Below are 18,384 nucleotides of genomic sequence, written 5' to 3'. Positions count from 1 at the left end.
GTCTCTTCCTCTCTCCCAGCTGTGATTTCATGTTTTCTTTCCCTCCCTCTCCACCTCTCTGTATCTCTCGCCCCATCTCTCCTCCCCCTGCAGGTCTTTTGTGTGTAATTTATTTTGGGGTCTACAAACAGCTGACTGTAAACAGAAGCCGTTGAGCTGCGGCGGCGCTCTGTTTTAATAGACCCCGTGTTTGGTTATGTAATGATTAAATATCTGACCTGCGCCTTTTAATGGCGTCATAAATCACAGAGCGCCGTTTTACTGTCGCGTACTGCTCGAATCAGCTGGTCGAGGCGGACGCAGTCGACAGCAGAGGTCAAAGGTCAGACCGCGGGGTGTACAGTGGCAGACGTAAAGGTCGCCCTCCACATGTTCATGCTGTGAACAGAGTGATCTGAAAATGTCTGAAAGTTGGTTTAAAATCATTTTAAAGACGATCAGGATGTTTTTATTTTTGCCATTTAATGTCGTAACAAACATAGTTTATAATTATTGATATCGACGCGTCTGCAAGTTTCAAACACAAATTCAGATTTGAATTTACATTTGACGTCAGTGTCGCACTTTTCTGCTTTTCTGAAGACGTCGATGTCATTGTTGAACATATTAATGTCCATAATAAAACTATAGATGAATAACAACAGTATCCTTCAGTCTTTTTATGTGATTTTAATTTTAATTAGTTTTCTTTTGTTTACTATTATTTTAAGAGAAATAAACTTCAGAGTTTCAGTCTGAGACCTCGTTAAAACAGATGTTTTAGATACTGGGAGAGAGTTGGAACTGGAACTGGATCAGAACCAGTTTAAGATCGGATGAAGAGAAGAGCTGGAGCTGGTTCAGGTCAGGACCAGGATCAGTCCGGTCACATCACAGTACGAGTCCGTGTGTCACTTCTGCTCCAAACCCCTGAAACAGTTATAAACACCTGAGCTGTGTTTGTGCCAGGTGTACTTTGTCCACAGCTGCTGTGTGTGTGTGTGTGTGTGTGTGTGTGTGTGTGTGTGTGTGTGTGTGTGTGTGTGTGCGTGTGCGTGTGCGTGTGTGTGTGTGTGTGTGTTTGCTGCCCTGGAATGGCAGCTTGTAAAAACTGTCCGTGCCCTCCCACCACCACCTCTCCACCCACACAGTCTCTAGCTGGCGACCTTTGACCCCTGCGGGGTTCAGGACCCAGCTAACAGATGTACAGGTGTCCCTCTGCAGGGACAGGTGCTGGGGGATGGACGCTGTAGTTGTGCTTTGATTTCGACTTCAAAACATAAGAGTCGAGTTACATCATCACAGATACACTGCAAAAAAAATCTACTATATAAACTCACAAACTATAATTTAATGTAAAGAAACCAGCCTCTACCAAACAAAATAAAACTTATGTCCACAACATGTTTCAAGCTGTGACCTTTCCCAACAGCACCAGACAAAAAAAACCACTCTCTCATTTTTCCAAATTTTGCCTGGAAATGAAAATCTTGTTTATGTCAAAACCCGAACTGACGTCACGTTCAGCAGACGTTGTGTTTTGCTCACGGTCCAGATTGTCTGTATTTTATTTGTCAAGATGTTGTTGACATGAGACGTCTACCAAGTTCGGCGCATTTCAGTTCAGGACTTTTTGTGTCTTCCTGCCGACAAACAAACAGACACGGGTGGAAACATAACTTCCTATCAAGAACAGGACTTTTATTTTGAAACGGTGCATGCACAAAGTAACCCTCTAATGACGCCGCTGCTCAGCTGTGCGTGTGATGTCACGGACAGAGATTGTTTTGCGTTGGACAAGTTCATTCGGTCACGTTACCTGTTGTCTTCACTCTCGGCTTGTTTCCTGTCTGAGGAGATGAAACACGCCTCGTGTCTGCGTCTGAAGTGAAACGTCCTCGTTAGCAGCGCTCCTCCTGCCAGGTGAAGACCAGCAACACAGCAAATGGTGCTGCTGTCACTATGGCAACTGAGATTTTACATGAAACGCACACCTTTAAACACACACACTTCGATTTACAGTGTTAAAGGAGAGGTATCATGTAGAACACGCACACACAAACACACACACACACACACACACACACACACACACAGGAATGATAAGCAGCTGCAGGATGTGTCCTGTGGTTTCAGTATCTGTGACAGTTGAGATGACAGACATGCCGGCCTGTTTACAACACACACACACACACACACACACACACAAACACACACACACACACACACACACACACAAACACACACACACACACACACACGTCATGGTTCGCTCTGACTGGACTCTTCATGTCGACTATTTGTTTGGACTCTTTATGTTTAGACATCTGTTCATTTCCTACTTTATTTTGAAATTACTCCCCTCGTGTGCCTTGTGGTGATTTTACTTCCTGTCTTGGTCCTGTTTCCCTCCTTGGTGATTGTCTGCCCCGCCCTGATGTGTTTCACCTGTGTTCAATCACCTTGCCTCCCTGTTTCCCTGTTTCCTTCTTTCTCTCGCTCCCACGTTCCCAGAGTTTTGGATTTTGTAGTTTTTGGATCCATGTTGTGAGTTTCTTTTCTTTTATATCACCTTAACCCCCTTTTTTCATTGTCTGAGATTTGGGTCCTGTTGCACTAAAACCTGACAGTGTGGTCAGAGCTGTGTGTCATGTAGGGATGATAATAAATGTAATCAGGAAATAAACAGGACAGTGCATCTCGTGCATGTGCACACACTCATCAGAGACGGGGGGAGGAGCCTGGAGGTTAGGTCACCTGATGACCTGGAATCAAACCCTAGTCGTCCCGTCGGTAAAAAACTTAAAGTTGAGTTTCTCCGAAGTCTTTCTGATGAACTAACTTGACGAGTTCATCGTTATTACAACTGATAGAGATGATACCAAACCAATAGAATAAATCCTGCAGTGTCATCCTTCACCCCGATGGAGGTAATCAGATTACATGTGTCACTTACAGCCCTGGATGTTTCTCTGCCTTCAGCTCGTCTCTGCCAGCTCAATAGAAACGGCTTATGAATAGAAATACATTTAAACCCCTCATTATGGACGTCAACTGTCACAGGGTTTCAGCCCAAGGCTGCTGCGTGTGTGTGTGTGTGTGTGTGTGTGTGTTACATTATCCATTCTTTGTGTGGATCTATTTCCACGTGTAAGTGTGTGTCAGAGATTAGGTGTGTATTCATGTCTGTTTGGCTTCACCTCTGTATGTGTGTGTGTATGTGTGTGTGTGTGTGTGTGTGTGTGTGTGTGTGTGTGTGTGTGTGTGTGTGTCCAAGGCTGGCATTCGTCACAGCGGCCGCTCTCTGTTCCCAGACTCTGAATGTATTCATGAGTTAGCTGTTGACTCAGGTAGTTAGCTCACCTGTACACACACACACACACACACACACACACACACACACACACACACACACACCACACACACACACCACACACTCACACCCCCGCTGTGCCTTTGTCCAGACTTTTAACAAAACTTGCCAAATTTCCTTCCTCAGCCCTCAGCAGAAAACCTGTCTCCTATCCCTCCATCTCCCTCGTCCCTTTGTAGAGTTAAACTCCCATGATGCTTAGCAAACAGGGACCTTTGAAGTCAGCTGGGATGGTGGGGTGAAGGGGGGATTTCCTGACGTCTAGTTTTGCCCAGATCTCTCAGAGTCAAAGCGAACAGACGGCGGTGGGGGGAGGGGGGGGGGGGGGGGGGGGGGGGGGGGGGGGGGGCTTTGGAAGGTGATGCCTCTCTCTGTTTCCTCAGCCAGGATTCCTGTCAGTTACATAACATTAAATCTGACTCGTTCAGCTCCACTGCAGCTAAATGATGCTGATCATCACACAAACACACAAACACACAAACACACAAACACACTCTACACAAATAAACCCGCAGCAACTCTGAAACTGACGCAGGTACCGACTCCAGAGGAAGTCTGCAGCATGACACGACACCGCTCAGGTTTTACTGTCAATAAATCAAATGTAAAGACGAGAACCAGCAACGAATTCATGCTTTAACAATTAATGTGTGTGTGTGTGTGTGTGTGTGTGTGTGTGTGTGTGTGTCCACTGTTTGTCAAGAAATAGTTCCAGTAGGTCGCTCCTCCAAAAACCACAAACTCTCATTTTTCATTTTCATTCAGTCAGAAAACAGAGAAACAGACGAACATGTTGTTGAACACGTTGTTGACGTTAAGAAAAATCTAAAATACCTTTTAACTCAAAGCAGCAGAAGCATCATGGGAAAATATTCTGTAACAATCAAACATCCAAACTGATCAGTCCATCACAGCAGCAGCAGTTTACGACTAATGTGTTTCACCTAACTCCATGACATGCGTCCGTCAGAGGAGAGTTGTTGTGCGGTGAATCCGATAAGTTGTCGATGGTTCTGATTGGTCGTTTCCTGCTGTTTTCTATTCAGCAGAAAGACGATATCAGCCTATCAGAGGGCAGCACGGTGGACCTGAGGAAGCCCGGAGAGGAAGAGGATGAGTATTCAGAGATGGCCGAAGAGGCCATGGACCCTGACAACTGCTTCCCAGACAGTAAGCACACACACACACACACACACAACACACACACACACACACACACACACTGAGCGGCAGCGTTACAAGGAGTAAACATGTCGGCAGTATAATCTTTGTCCTGTGACCCTGCAGTCACATGATACTCTCACTAACCATGAGCCATTTGCCCCAATACTTTCACGCTGAGATTTATGGTCCTGTACCGACCAACCCAGGTAAAACGCTAGCGCCTCGTTTCCTTCCTGACTCCGCCTGTTTCCTCCTGGAGCGCAGAGATTTGTCTTAGACTCGGTTCACCACAGAGACACAGCAGGGAGGGAAATACTGGAGTACTACTGGGCTCACACCAGCCAATGAAACCCCAGTTCCACCTGTGACGTATGATGTTCTAAAGAGAAGAACGTTTTACTTCTGTCTCTATGCAGACGACTAACCGCTGTATGTTTTACATTTAGATGAGTCCTACTGATAATCCAGTTCAGTTTTTCTGATCAACTTCATTCAACATTTTTTTTTACAGTTTCAGCAACGTGAGACAGATGTTCATTATCAGAGCAACACAGGTGAAGCTGATCTGCAAAAACAAGTCTGTACAAAGCATCTTTAAAGAGTTTCTGTGAGACTTCTGCTCAGCTTTTGTTGACAGTTGAAGAGGAAATGGCTTGAAACCCTGAAATATTCTGGTTGTTTAGTCTTTATATGTTTTCTCCTGTATTAATATGGTATTAATCTGATCAATATTTTATTGATTTTATCGTAGTTATTAAGGTTTAAAAATCGGACGAAAATTATGTGAATCTGTTGGATTGTTCTGGATGTCGTTTATCTTAATTTGTGGTTTCCCATGATTAAGCTCAGTATAGCTTTATCACCTTCATCATCGTCTTCATCATCATCATCTTCAACAAACATTCTGAACATATAAGGAAATTACAGTGGCATGAATGTGGTTTGCTAGTTTTCTCCGTCACCTCTGTAGCGTTCTTTAGGGTATAAATACAAACTGTTACAGGGGAACTGGACTGATCTTACACCGCAGTGTGTTTCCAGGTGTTTCCAGGTGTTTCCAGGTGTTGGGGAGTATGGCTGCATATGAGAAAACAGTAGTATGACGCCTCCAGTGTCTGTAATGTCCTCAAGTGATGTAATTTGAATCAGCGATTGTCTGAAGACGAGCTTGAAAAGTAATTTACCGGACATAACTCCCCTCTTCTGTGCTGTTGGCTTTCTAACCATCAGCAGTTGAGTTGCATTGTGGGTAATGTAGGCGTCAGGTTTTGACAACAAAGAATAATGTATGGAATCATCCGTCATGAGTCTGATGCTCTTGTAGAAGATGCTAACTCTGGACAGAATCGGGACTTGATGGTTCGTTATCGTCTAATTTGTTAAAACACGTCATTGTTTTTCTGGCTGATTTTAATTTTCTGAGCTGCTTCATTGTGAGTAATCAGGTTGGTGGTTTAAAGCCTCTGGGAGTCTGAAGCCATGACGCTGCAGTCACATGATACTCTCACTAACCATGAGCCATTTGCCCCAATACTTTCACACTGAGATTTATGGTCCTGTACCAACCAACCCAGGTAAAACGCTAACGCCTCGTTTCCTTCCTGACTCAGCCTGTTTGCTCCGGGAGCGCAGAGATTTGTCTTAGACCCAGTTCACCACACACAGACACAGCAGCAGAGGAGGAAGTGGTTTCTATGTTATGGGTCTTGACAAACTGACAGAGTTCAAATGAAAAAGACAAAATTCACATTGTACAAATCTCATATTTGCCGTTTGAATTTCAGAGTTGATGTGAGGTTAAAAAACAGGGCTGAGACAGAATGAGGTCAGTCAACTGGAAACGCTGGAAAACCCTCTGCAGGGAACAAAGAAACAGAAAAGCATCTCCAGCAGCTGCAGGGAGGGAAGAGTATTTCCACTGACCGCTTGACGAATATCTGGTGCTGCGTTCAGCATGAAAACGTGCGACCGAATCACACCCAGATCTTCACCCTGGATTTTAAACGTTGTGAGACCTTGTCGACGTCCTGCAGCCGAGGACCACGTCTCTGAGAACATGAGGTTCAAACTGATAAATGGTGGCTGCCTGCTGACAAGGCTGCGACGCTCATGTTTACACATCGTTGGACATTTTTATTCCTCCGCACCGGCGCCGGTTCAGAGCCGTCTGTCCGTCCAAACGTGCGTATGTACGTCCGTCTCATTCTCGTGGACACGATGTAGACAGAACTTCTTCAAATTTGGGACAAACATTCACTAGGACTCAAGGATGAAACTATTATATTTTGGTGGTTGAAGGTCAAAGGTCATGCTTCATATCGTACATCGATCAGAGGCGTATGAAAAATATATTTCAGAGTAGCCTGTCATTTTTCATAAATTACGTTTTTTAAAAGCAAAAACTATTACGTGTCTTTTCACTGGGTTAAATATCAGTATTAATCTGTGGCTGCTGCTCAGCTGTTACAGGGTTTATAAGCAGACAGAGCAAATTATAAGAAGATATATTCATGCTCATAAAGATGTTATAAACAAACACCGAAGATCTTGTGCTGAGTGGTTCAGTGGTTCAATAGAAGGAGAATCAACACACTACACACACTGATAGTTATCAGTGATGTTGCAGGTCCTCAGGTGAGCAGGTGAACAGGTGAACAGAAGCAGTAACACTGAGAATATTCACATTAATAGAAACAAACACTGAACTCACTCAGCACTGACTGAAACATGCAGAGACAGACAGACGGACAAACCCGGTCCACACAGTAAAGAGCAGGTGTCAGTGCTGATCCTGGTTTTACTCGGTGTCGAGTCAGACGCCAGGTTCAGTCTCGGTCCGCAGTCAAACCGGAGCCGGGGCTGTTTCCTGTGAGCGGCGCTCTGGATGAGAGTGTGTGCCAAGCGGCAGATGTTGTATTAGCTTTGATTCATTTAGAAGATTGATGCGTCCATCGCAACTGTCCCAACACGCCGCCCGCTTCTCCCTGATTCAGCAGAGTCCTTCACAGCAGGCGGACGTTTGTCATCGGCTGGACTCAGATCAGCTGCTGGAGCCGCCACAGACGACGGATGAAACATGAACAAAACTTCCTGTTTTGTTGCAGTTTTGTCAACAGCACGTCGTGTGTTAGCGGCTGAGATACATGACGAGTTAGTGAAGACGAGCCAAGGAAAACAAAATGACAAGAGAGGGAGGCGGAGGAGCAAGAAAATGTGAAGCTGAAAAGATGAAAAGAAAACAGGGAAGACGGGAGAGGAAGAGGACACGAAGGAAGAGACAAAGAAAAGTGTGAAGGAAGAAGAGACTGACGAAAAAAGGCAAGAGAGAAAGAGGTGAGGAGGAGGAGATGAAGGGAAGAAAGGAGAAAAGGAGTCGCAGGGGGGAAGGGAAGTAAAAGGGAGAAGATGGAAAAGGTGGAAAGAGAAGAAGAAAAACAGATGTGTAAGATGTAAAACAGAGACGTGAAGAATAAAAGCTGAACAAGCAGGACTCATCTTTCCTCTTCCATCTTCCGAACCGCATCTTAAAATAGAAAGAATACGGATCTACCTGGAAAAGGAGTGAAGAAGGAGGCGGAGAAACACCTGAGTGAACAGGAAGTGGAAGGAAACGAGGAGAAAGAAAAATATGAAAGATGGAGAGACTGAATGAGAGTGAGAAGAAGAGAGGAGGAAATCTACAAGACGTGGAAACGAGAGAAGAGAAGACAGACAGTGGACAAAATGACCTTTTGACCTTTGACACTGCTGGTATCAACAGATTTCAGGTGCAGAAACAGATTTGGACCTCAGGCGTGCCGCTGCCTCCCTCCTGACTCAGCACATAGTCCCCTCACTCTGGACCAGTACCACCAGTATGCTGACACAGCACAGTGTGTGTGTGTGTGTGTGTGTGTGTGTGTGTGTGTGTGTGTGTGTGTGTGTGGTGTGTGGGAGCAGAGGTTCCCGCAAACCGGCCAGCTGTTGCAGAAATAGGCCAGAAAAATGACTAACCACAGCAGACAGACACCAGCTGTGTGTGTGTGTGTGTGTGTGTGTGTGTGTGTGTGTGTGTGTGTGTGTGTGTGTGTGTGTTTGTGTATGAATGTCAAGTTTGTGTTGCAGTATGTGAGAGACAAAGAGGCCATCTGGAGGCAGGATGTAGTTCATGGATCCGCACCTTTAAACTCATGGTGGAGCTTTCAGCTTGAGCTTCATCATTAGAGCTGGTTTTCAAACTTCAGCATGTTTTTGCATCAAAACCTGTAAAATACTGAATTCAGCTTCTACTGCGATGAACGTGGCGATGAAGTGATTCCCACTGTGTGTGTGTGTATCTTTAAATTTGTGTGAATCGTTGAAAGGTTTCCAGTTGGACGCCACGTCAAGTTTAACAAACCGTGTGACGGCTTTTGACTTTAGTGCAATTCGTACTTTATTCCTTAATCCTTCAATATAACATAATATAAAGTCCCACTTCAGATTTTACACAAGCAAAGACACAAACAGTATTAACATTAAAATATAAGATGATGCAGAACAGCAGAGAGTAAAATAATGAATCATCTGTTACTGGATTATTATCATCGCTGACACATTAACGTGTAAGTTGCACTTTAATGTTGTAAGTGGAAGTTTGATGTTAAAGTGGAGTTCAACTAAACAATAAAGTGCGATATTTAACTATAAAATATGTTGGTAAAACAGTTTCAATCAGCAAGTTAAAGTTACTTCAGCACTTTGTGACTTTCCAGCAGTTCTTGTTTTTGCAGCATAATATAAAAAACGAAGGATTTATGTTGTGATTGTTAATAATGAGTTTATTATTATAAAATTTGAAGAGAAGAATGTTTTAATAGAATATTAAATAACCTAAATATTCAGATCTCCAGCTGACGATTGTTAAAGTCCCAGTGGAGTTTCACTCTGTCCTTCTCAGAATCCCTCTCTGGTTCCTGGAGTATTGGTTCACACACATGGGGAAGTGTTGTTTTCCCTCCGGGTCTCCTTGTTAGGACGGTACCTTCACACTTCACGCCTCTGTTCTATTTCCAGCCGCGTCGCCCCGAAAAAACACACACTTCTGTTTTTCCCCGAGAAAAGGTTTTTCTGTGCTTCCCAGCTCCCGAACCACTCGACGTCTCACCTCACCTCTTACCGTCTCTGTCCCTATCCCTGTCCCTGCCTCTGTCCCTGTCTCTGTCCCTGTCTCTGTCCCTGCCTCTGTCCCTGACTCTGTCCCTGTCTCTACCCCTGCCTCTGTCCCTGTCTCTGTCCCTGTCTCTGTCCCTGTCTCTGTCCCTGTCTCTGTCCCCGCCTCTGTCCCTGTTCCTGTCTCTGTCCCTGTCTCTGTCCCTGTCCCTATCCCTGTCCCTGCCTCTGTCCCTGTCTCTGTCCCTGTCTCTACCCCTGCCTCTGTCCCTGTCTCTGTCCCTGTCTCTGTCCCTGCCTCTGTCCCTATCCCTGTCCCCGTCTCTGTCCCTGTCTCTGTCCCTGTCTCTGTCCCTGTCTCTGTCCCTGTCCCTGCCTCTGTCCCTGTCTCTGTCCCTGTCTCTGTCCCTGTCTCTGCCCCTGCCTCTGTCCCTGACTCTGTCCCTGTCTCTACCCCTGCCTCTGTCCCTGTCTCTGTCCCTGTCTCTGTCCCCGCCTCTGTCCCTGTTCCTGTCTCTGTCCCTGTCTCTTTCTCTGTCCCTGCCTCTGTCCCTGTCTCTGTCCCTGTCTCTTTCTCTGTCCCTGTCTCTTTCTCTGTCCCTGTCCCTGCCTCTGTCCCTGCCTCTGTCCCTGTTCCTGTCTCTGTCCCTGTCTCTGTCCCTTTCTCTGTCCCTGTCTCGTTCTCTGTCCCTGTCTCTGTCTCTGTCCCTGTCTCTGTCCCTGTCTCTGTCCCCGCCTCTGTCCCTGTTCTGTCTCTGTCCCTGCTCTGTCCCTGTCTCTGTCTCTTTCTCTGTCCCTGTCCCTGTCTCTGTCCCTGTCTCTGTCCCTGCCTCTGTCCCTGACTCTGTCCCTGTCTCTTTCTCTGTCCTGTCTCTTTCTCTGTCCCTGTCCTCTGTCCCTGTCTCTGTCCCTGTCTCTGTCCTGTCTCTGTCCCTGTCCCTGTCTCTGTCCCTGTCTCTGTCCCTGCTCTGTCCCTGTCTCTGTCTCTGTCCCTGTCTCTGTCCCTGTCTCTGACTCTGACTCTGTCCCTGCCTCTGTCCCTGTCTCTGTTCCTGTCCCTGCCTCTGTCCCTGCCTCTGTCCCTGTCTCTGTCTCTGTCCCTGCCTCTGTCCCTGTCTCTGTCTCTGTCCCTGTCTCTGTCCCTGTCTCTGTCCCTGTCTCTGTCCCTGTCCCTGTCTCTGACTCTGTCCCTGCCTCTGTCCCTGACTCTGTCCCTGTCTCTGTCCTGTCTCTTTCTCTGTCCTGTCTCTGTCCTGTCTCTGTCCCTGTCTCTGTCTCTGTCCCTGTCCCCGCCTCTGTCCCTGTCTCTTTCTCTGTCCCTGCCTCTGTCCCTGTCTCTGTCCCTGCTCTGTCCCTGTCTCTGTCCCTGTCCCTGTCTCTGTCCCCGCCTCTGTCCCTGTCTCTGCCCCTGCCTCTGTCCCTGTCTCTGTCCCTCTGTCCCTGTCTCTGTCCCTGTCTCTGTCCCTGTCTCTGTCCCTGCTCTGTCCCTGACTCTGTCCCTGTCTCTGTCTCTGTCTCTGTCCCTGCCTCTGTCCCTGTCTCTGTCCCTGTCCCTGTCCTCTGTCCCTGTCTCTGCCCCTGCCTCTGTCCCTGACTCTGTCTCTGTCCCTGCCTCTGTCCCTGACTCTGTCCCTGTCTCTGTCCCTGCCTCTGTCCCTGCCTCTGTCCCTATCCCTGTCCCTGCCTCTGTCCCTGTCTCTGTCCCTGTCTCTGTCCCTGTCTCTGCCCCTGCCTCTGTCCCTGACTCTGTCCCTGTCTCTGTCCCTGTCCCCGCCTCTGTCCCTGTCTCTGTCCCTGTCTCTGTCCCCGCCTCTGTCCCTGTTCCTGTCTCTGTCCCTGTCTCTGTCCCTGTCCCCGCCTCTGTCCCTGTTCCTGTCTCTGTCCCTGTCTCTGTCCCTGTCTCTTTCTCTGTCCCTGTTCCTGCCTCTGTCCCTGTCTCTGTCCCTGTCTCTTTCTCTGTCCCTGTCTCTTTCTCTGTCCCTGTCCCTGCCTCTGTCCCTGTCCCTGCCTCTGTCCCTGTCTCTGTCCCTGTCTCTGTCCCTTTCTCTGTCCCTGTCTTGTTCTCTGTCCCTGTCTCTTTCTCTGTCCCTGTCTCTGTCCCTGTCTCTGTCCCTGTTTCTTTCTCTGTCCCTGCCTCTGTCTCTGTCCCTGTCTCTGTCTCTTTCTCTGTCCCTGTCTCTGTCCCTGTCTCTGTCCCTGTCCCTGTCTCTGTCCCTGTCTCTGTCCCTGTCTCTGACTCTGACTCTGTCCCTGCCTCTGTCCCTGTCTCTGTCCCTGTCTCTGTCCCTGCCTCTGTCCCTGACTCTGTCCCTGTCTCTGTCTCTGTCTCTGTCCCTGCCTCTGTCCCTGTCTCTGTCCCTGTCTCTGTCTCTGTCCCTGTCTCTGCCCCTGCCTCTGTCCCTGACTCTGTCTCTGTCCCTGCCTCTGTCCCTGACTCTGTCCCTGTCTCTGTCCCTATCTCTGTCCCTGTCTCTGTTCCTGTCCCTGTCCCTGCCTCTGTCCCTGTCTCTTTCTCTGTCCCTGTCTCTGTCCCTGTCTCTGTCCCTGTCTCTGTTCCTGTCCCTGCCTCTGTCCCTGTCTCTGTCCCTGTCTCTGTCCCTGTCTCTGTCCCTGTCTCTGACTCTGACTCTGTCCCTGCCTCTGTCCCTCTCCCTGTTCCTGTCTCTGTCCCTGTCTCTGTTCCTGTCCTGTCCCTGCCTCTGTCCCTGTCTCTTTCTCTGTCCCTGTCTCTTTCTCTGTCCCTGTTCCTGCCTCTGTCCCTGTCCCTGTATCTTTCTCTGTCCCTGTCTCTGTCCCTGTCTCTGTCTCATGTGAGGACAATGGATCATAAAAGGAAATATAAAACAATGGATGGATTAAAATGGACAAGAGGAAGAATTAAAAGAAAAGAGAGTCAAGAGAAAGATGGTGACTCTAAAAGTCAAACAGAAAAGAAAGGTTGAGCTTCCGACATGTTTCCCGAGGCGTTGTTTGGCCTCCATATTGTTACCGGGCGGGATGTGGGGCCGCCGAATGTTTCTGAGGTTTTCATGGAGGTGTGTTGGAAAAGGTTGGGCGCTGCTGCTGCTGTATCTCTTGCATGTCAGCAGCTTCAGAAAAGCAACAACTTTTTATTCTCACTTCCCACATTGTCACATCCAGTCTACTGTACCTTGACCTTTTCTCGCGTCTGCAGTTTCCAGCGTGTGCTACAAATGTCAAACAGTGTGCGGTACATGACACAGCGCCGCCAGACACGACAGGTGTGTGTTGTCTTCAGCGGGTTAGAAACTGACCTCAGACTATGGAGCTGCGTCTCGTTCTTCAGCTGCTTTTTAGAAGCAGGAAAATCACCAGAACTAAGATTCAAGGTTTCCTTTTAAAACAGGCGATGTGTGTGTGTGTGTGTGTGTGTGCGTTTGCTTACGTTTGTGTGTCTCTCTGTGCATAGTTTATGTTCCACACAGAGATGCTTTTTCAGCTATGAAGGATTGTGTGTGTGTGTGTGTGTGTGTGTGTGTGTGTTCCTCCATGCTGTGATTACGAAGCACAAACAACAGCGTGCCTCCCCGCTGCTCCCTCTGCCTGTCAGTAAGACGGAGTGTGTGTGCGTCGGCCTGAATGGCGACGCTCCCCCGCCGCTAATTATTCATCACGCAAGACGAAAGGTCGGTCGAACGGGAAAATCTCAGCGAGCGGCGCTAACGAGTCGGAGAACTGCGGCGTAAAGAAAACTCTCCAGATCAATGAAGGTCGTCACTTTGGTTTTATATTTCCTGCTTTTAGCTGATAGAGTCAAACCCAACAATTCCTCTTTTAGCCTGGACATAATGAACACCGAGCGGAGGAGTGCAGGTGCTCGAGGATCCAAATTACACTTGACCCATGAAGGACATTGTTTAAAGCATCATTCCAACTTGTGTTAATGAGAAGATTAATATCAAATCAGTTGAATATATGTGCGAGCAGCATGGAGGCTGATCCAGGACATATCAGCCTAGTTTAGCACAGACTGGAACCAGGTTTCAAAGAAAAAGAAGTGAAACAGCAGCTACTTGCCTCACACGGGGCACCAACCACATTATAATATATAATATCATTAAACGAAGCAGCTATGTAAATATTTTCAATTCAATTCTTTTTATATTGTTTATTTACATTTTTAATTCTGTACTTTAAAGTACAGACTTAGAGACGCAGCTAAGTGTTTACAGACATCAAATTTAAAGGATAGGTTCATTTTTAATATTCTATTAATATTATCCATATCATCAGTCTGCAAGCGCTTCCATAATTATAGAACACTGTTTTTAGCTAATGAGGTCTGTCTACATACACTGCCCACAGGCTTCTTTCAACTTACGTTTGGTTTGTGAGTTTTGTATTAAAAATGTGAACCTGTATTTTAATAAGAATGCTGCTCTGTGCTCGTCCCCGCACTCTCTTGCTCTTTGCATTATTTTAGTTTAGTTTTCCCTTCGTCAGAAAAGTCCTCACCGGTTCCAGTTTAGAAATAAAACATGCTAAAGGAACGTTTCCTCGGTCAGTGTTTGGCCTCTGCAGGAGGAAAAAGAAAGATACAAACAGGCGCTGAAGTTGAATCTTTAACCCTAGTGTCACTGTGCAGTTACAGCTGTTTCCTGTATCCAGGTGTGTTTATGAGGTGCACAGCTGGGCCACGAAGGCCACAGAAATCAGAGGGACACAAACACATCTGGAAGCTGAAATTTGACCAGGAACATTCTCCGTCGTCCAGACAGAAAGATTCACTCACTGTGGCACAATTACTCATTATTTCACTCTTATCTCCAGCCACACTCGCACACACACACACACACACACACACACACAGACACACATTTACTCGCACTGATAAACACTCGTGTATCCTGCAGGTCCAGATAAAGTATATCATCAGCTAATATACATTCAAAAAAATCTAATTATATTAGCTCACATGCAAATATAAAATCCAATATAGAAATCCACCACATTCGTGTATATATATGCACACACACACACACACACACACACACACACACGCACACACTGTGCTGTCTGTGCTGACAGCAGGCATTAGATTAGCTGCCCCATTAGTCCTCTAAATGCCAACTCATTGGTTAATGTTGTGATGCTGCACAACACGCGATTGAGAGGAAATATGTGTGTGTGTGTGTGTGTGTGTGCGCGTGTGTGTGTGTGTGTGTGTGTGTGTGTTTCTGCCTCAGTGAGCAGTGTGTGAGAAGCAGCAGCATGGGTGGCGTCTCCTGCTCTGTCGTCCTGTCACTGAAAGGTCTGAGGTGAGACTCTTGCAGCAGGAAGTGTTTACTGACGTTCCCATGAGCAAGACGTCGACACGCCACCTCGCCGAGTCGCTGCCACTTTGTCCTGAGCAGTTCAAACATTCACATTCGACTCAGGTGTTTCATCTTGTGGTGAACACAGACGGGATTTATAGATATAAAATATACATATATATAAAAACAGGTGAAATTTCATGATTATTTTAAGATGGAAGTGAATTTTTCAAAACCTAATTTTGCCACAATAGAGAATAAATAATAATATATATAATAATTATTATTTTGATTCTCACTCAGTCGACAGCTGCACAGGAAAAATGAAATCACACAAAGTTTGAATTCCTTCTGTTTCGGTCACAGAGCTGCAGATCTTAAAGCCGTGTCATGTAAAGTTTGTGCCGAAGGTGGCGCTGAAAAAAAGGTCAGGGGTCATTAGAGGGAGCCAGACTGTGAGGGAAGCATTTCATCGTAATAGATTAGGATGTTTTCTGTGTGTGTGTGTGTGTGTGTGTGTGTGTGTGTGTGTGTGTGTGTGTCTCTGTCTCTGTTCTATGTAACCAGATTCAGTCACCATACGGTTTCTGAGATGGGGCTGAAATTGTGTGTGTGTTAGTATTAAAAGTGTGTTTGTGTGTGTGTGTGTGTGTGTGTGTCTGGGGATGGTGCATTAATGTGGAGGCAACAAGGGTCAAATGCAATCACCTGGCAGGGGATCATTCAGCAGCGTTTTCTGAGTAGCGCTCGATAACGGATCAATGCCACGCGCAGCAGAGAGCGCGCGGCCGGAGGAGGCGTCGGCTCCACCGACAGGTGATGTAATGAGGCATTTAAAGCTGCGTTCAATAAAAGTTTACAGCTGCAAAAGTGTTTATTAAGGCTACCGTCAGTACAAGCAGAGGGGGTTTCCTAACACACACACACACACACACACACATTGATAATAACTCAGCCAAGTGGGCTGATTGAGTGTCGGATTACCGCTCGCTTGTTTTCATTGGATTACTCAACCTGCGTATCGGGGAAAAGCCTATTAGTAGCCATGGAAACAGAAAGCCGGGGTAATCAGAGCTCTAATTACAGATGTAGGCGGACGCTGCAATCAGCAGAGTGAAGAGCAGCGAACACACAGCTCATGCTCCTCTCTGTCTGTCTGCCACAGGAAACCGACACAGACCTCAGCCGAGAAAATTACATGTTATTTACCCCAAATATGAATTTGTTACTTTGCGTTCATTAAAACTGAAACCTGCCATGTTGTTTTTATAAAAACTGGTGATGAATATGTTGTGCCATGAGGAGTGTGTGTCCCCACACAACAGCAGCAACACAGCTCATCTCTCTATCCCGTGACTCCCGCCAAATTTAAAGCTGTTAAAATATATTGTTAAGATGCTGAAAATATTTTCAGTGTAGTTTTGATGATTTTTTTAATGCTTTTAATTTGAAAGCAGCAGCAGTAGGAAGTGTCGCATTAACCTGTTCTCCAGAAAGTAATGTACCCACAGGTTAATGATTCTCTTCGCCTCCTTTGAAACCAGAACCTCAGACTGAGTGGAGAGAGAGTGAACCAAAGTTTCAGAGGCACAAACGGTAGAAATGTACGTTTCTTTGGACATGACATGTTGTTTAACGCATTTTCCAGCACACTACAAACTGACACAACGATCCCCTCAGGCTGCAGTTCTCTTAATGACCACCTGAAGAAAATCCTTATTGATGCAAACTTTTTCCACTTTAGCTCAAGCTAATTAAGTTAGTCTTCAGTGTGATGTGATGTCATGGAGACGTCGAGGCTCGTGACGGAGTCTGTTTGAAAACGTGTTTGTTGAATCGACAAACTCACAAAACTTTTTCTTAATCAGGGAACGTTGACTGAGATCAGATCTTTTCCAACCACATCCTGCCGTCTTCCCAACAGTCTCCTCCTATCAGCCGCCGAGCTCCCATCATGCCTTGCTGGGAGGCACGTCAGCGTCGCTCACCGGACCGATCACTCCACTGAGGCTCAGGACGTCAGGTCGCGGCTCGTCGTCCCGCTCGCCCTCGCAGACAAACTGATTGAATTTGGAAACGTTAGCGACAAGCTTTTAGTGCCGCAGGCGGCGATGACACGGAGGGACGGGAATCCGATCCTCCCGTTATCAGCACTCACTCGGCGGATGATGCACCGATTCATCCAGCTGCTTCCAGGACGCATCAACATGTTCTGCTTCCAACCTGCAACAGAGTCATTCAATAAAGTTATTTCATTATTTTAGATATTTATCAAGAATGACGTCAGACAGGAAACATCATTAGTGTCTCATAAAATGCTTCTTAAAACATTTTCATATCAGAAGCTTTTATTAATGTTGTTGTTTTATTTTCCAACGATACGAATATTTATAATATATTTTGTTTTTCTTTTGTTCTTATTTCCACTTTTTCTCTCAGTGAAGCGCTTTGTAACTTTAAGAAAAGAGCGATATAAATAAAGTTTCTTATTATTTGTTATTACAGTGGTGTACAAGATGACCACATCCCATAATAAAACCACTGCGTTTTTTTCTAGATTCAGAAAAACCTTTAGAAACTGTTCGAGCTCGAGGTTTTAATGCAAATGTAAATAGCTGAGTCTGTATTTACTGTCACAGCCAATCATTGCTCACGTATCTGTGTTTTAAAGCTGCTCCAGTCACTTTTGGTTTTATGGCACATTTACCGTTTTGTTTTGGGGAAACTGCAGCGCTGGTAAAATGATAACAAATGTTTTCATGTGAGGAAAATAAATGTGAATTTAAAGTGAAGGCTACAATCTGTTATAATCATCAGTCCATTACACACACACACACACACACACACACACACACACACACACGGGGAGGATTGTTGTGAAGAAGCAGAAGCTTAAAATCTGTCAGAGTCAGAAGTTATGCAAGAAAACACAGCTCTAAACACACACACACACACACACACACTGCACAGAATACATGTTTTCATGCTGAAAGGCATCTGAACACAAACACACACACACACACACACACACACACACACACAAAAACCAAAGGGATAGACAGAACACTTAGTGCTCTGGGTCATCCATGTACAACAACAAAGCAGGCATGACATGGCTGTGTGTGTGTGTGTTGTGTGTGTGTGTGTGTGTGTGTGTGTGTGTGTGTGTGTGTGTGTGTGGTCTCTGTTTGCAGTAGTAACACCACTGGTAGAGACTCACACAGTCTTTTGTTGTTTAACTTCATGAAATCAAGAAAAAGCAGCTGAAGGGAAAAAGAATCGGCTCCTTTCAACAACTTATGATCTTGTTACAAGAACAGATTCTTCTGTGAACGGCGTCTGACAGTCGCTGAAGGTTGGATGTAAATAAAGTTAATAGTGTCCAGTTGATGGTTGTATGTACTTTATTAACTCTTTATTCTAACTTGCTTCTATCAGTCTTTTCTTTAATCAGCTGTTTTT

General features: G+C 46.1%; 1 protein-coding gene across 6 annotated transcripts in view; it reads left to right on the top strand.

Annotated features, from left to right (window-relative positions):
- LOC130161533 (sodium channel protein type 5 subunit alpha-like) overlaps window positions 1-18,384 on the top strand; it is a 139,517-nt gene that overhangs the window by 75,011 nt on the left and 46,122 nt on the right. For all 6 annotated transcript variants that reach the window (XM_056364899.1, XM_056364896.1, XM_056364897.1 and 3 more), the window contains exon 19: window positions 4,399-4,522. In XM_056364899.1, the coding sequence (XP_056220874.1) occupies window positions 4,399-4,522 (124 nt within the window). The remainder of the gene's footprint in view (window positions 1-4,398; window positions 4,523-18,384) is intronic.

Source organism: Seriola aureovittata, chromosome 20 (genome assembly GCF_021018895.1).
Source record: "Seriola aureovittata isolate HTS-2021-v1 ecotype China chromosome 20, ASM2101889v1, whole genome shotgun sequence".
NCBI lineage: Eukaryota > Metazoa > Chordata > Actinopteri > Carangiformes > Carangidae > Seriola > Seriola aureovittata.
This window is presented reverse-complemented; position numbering and strand designations above follow the sequence as displayed.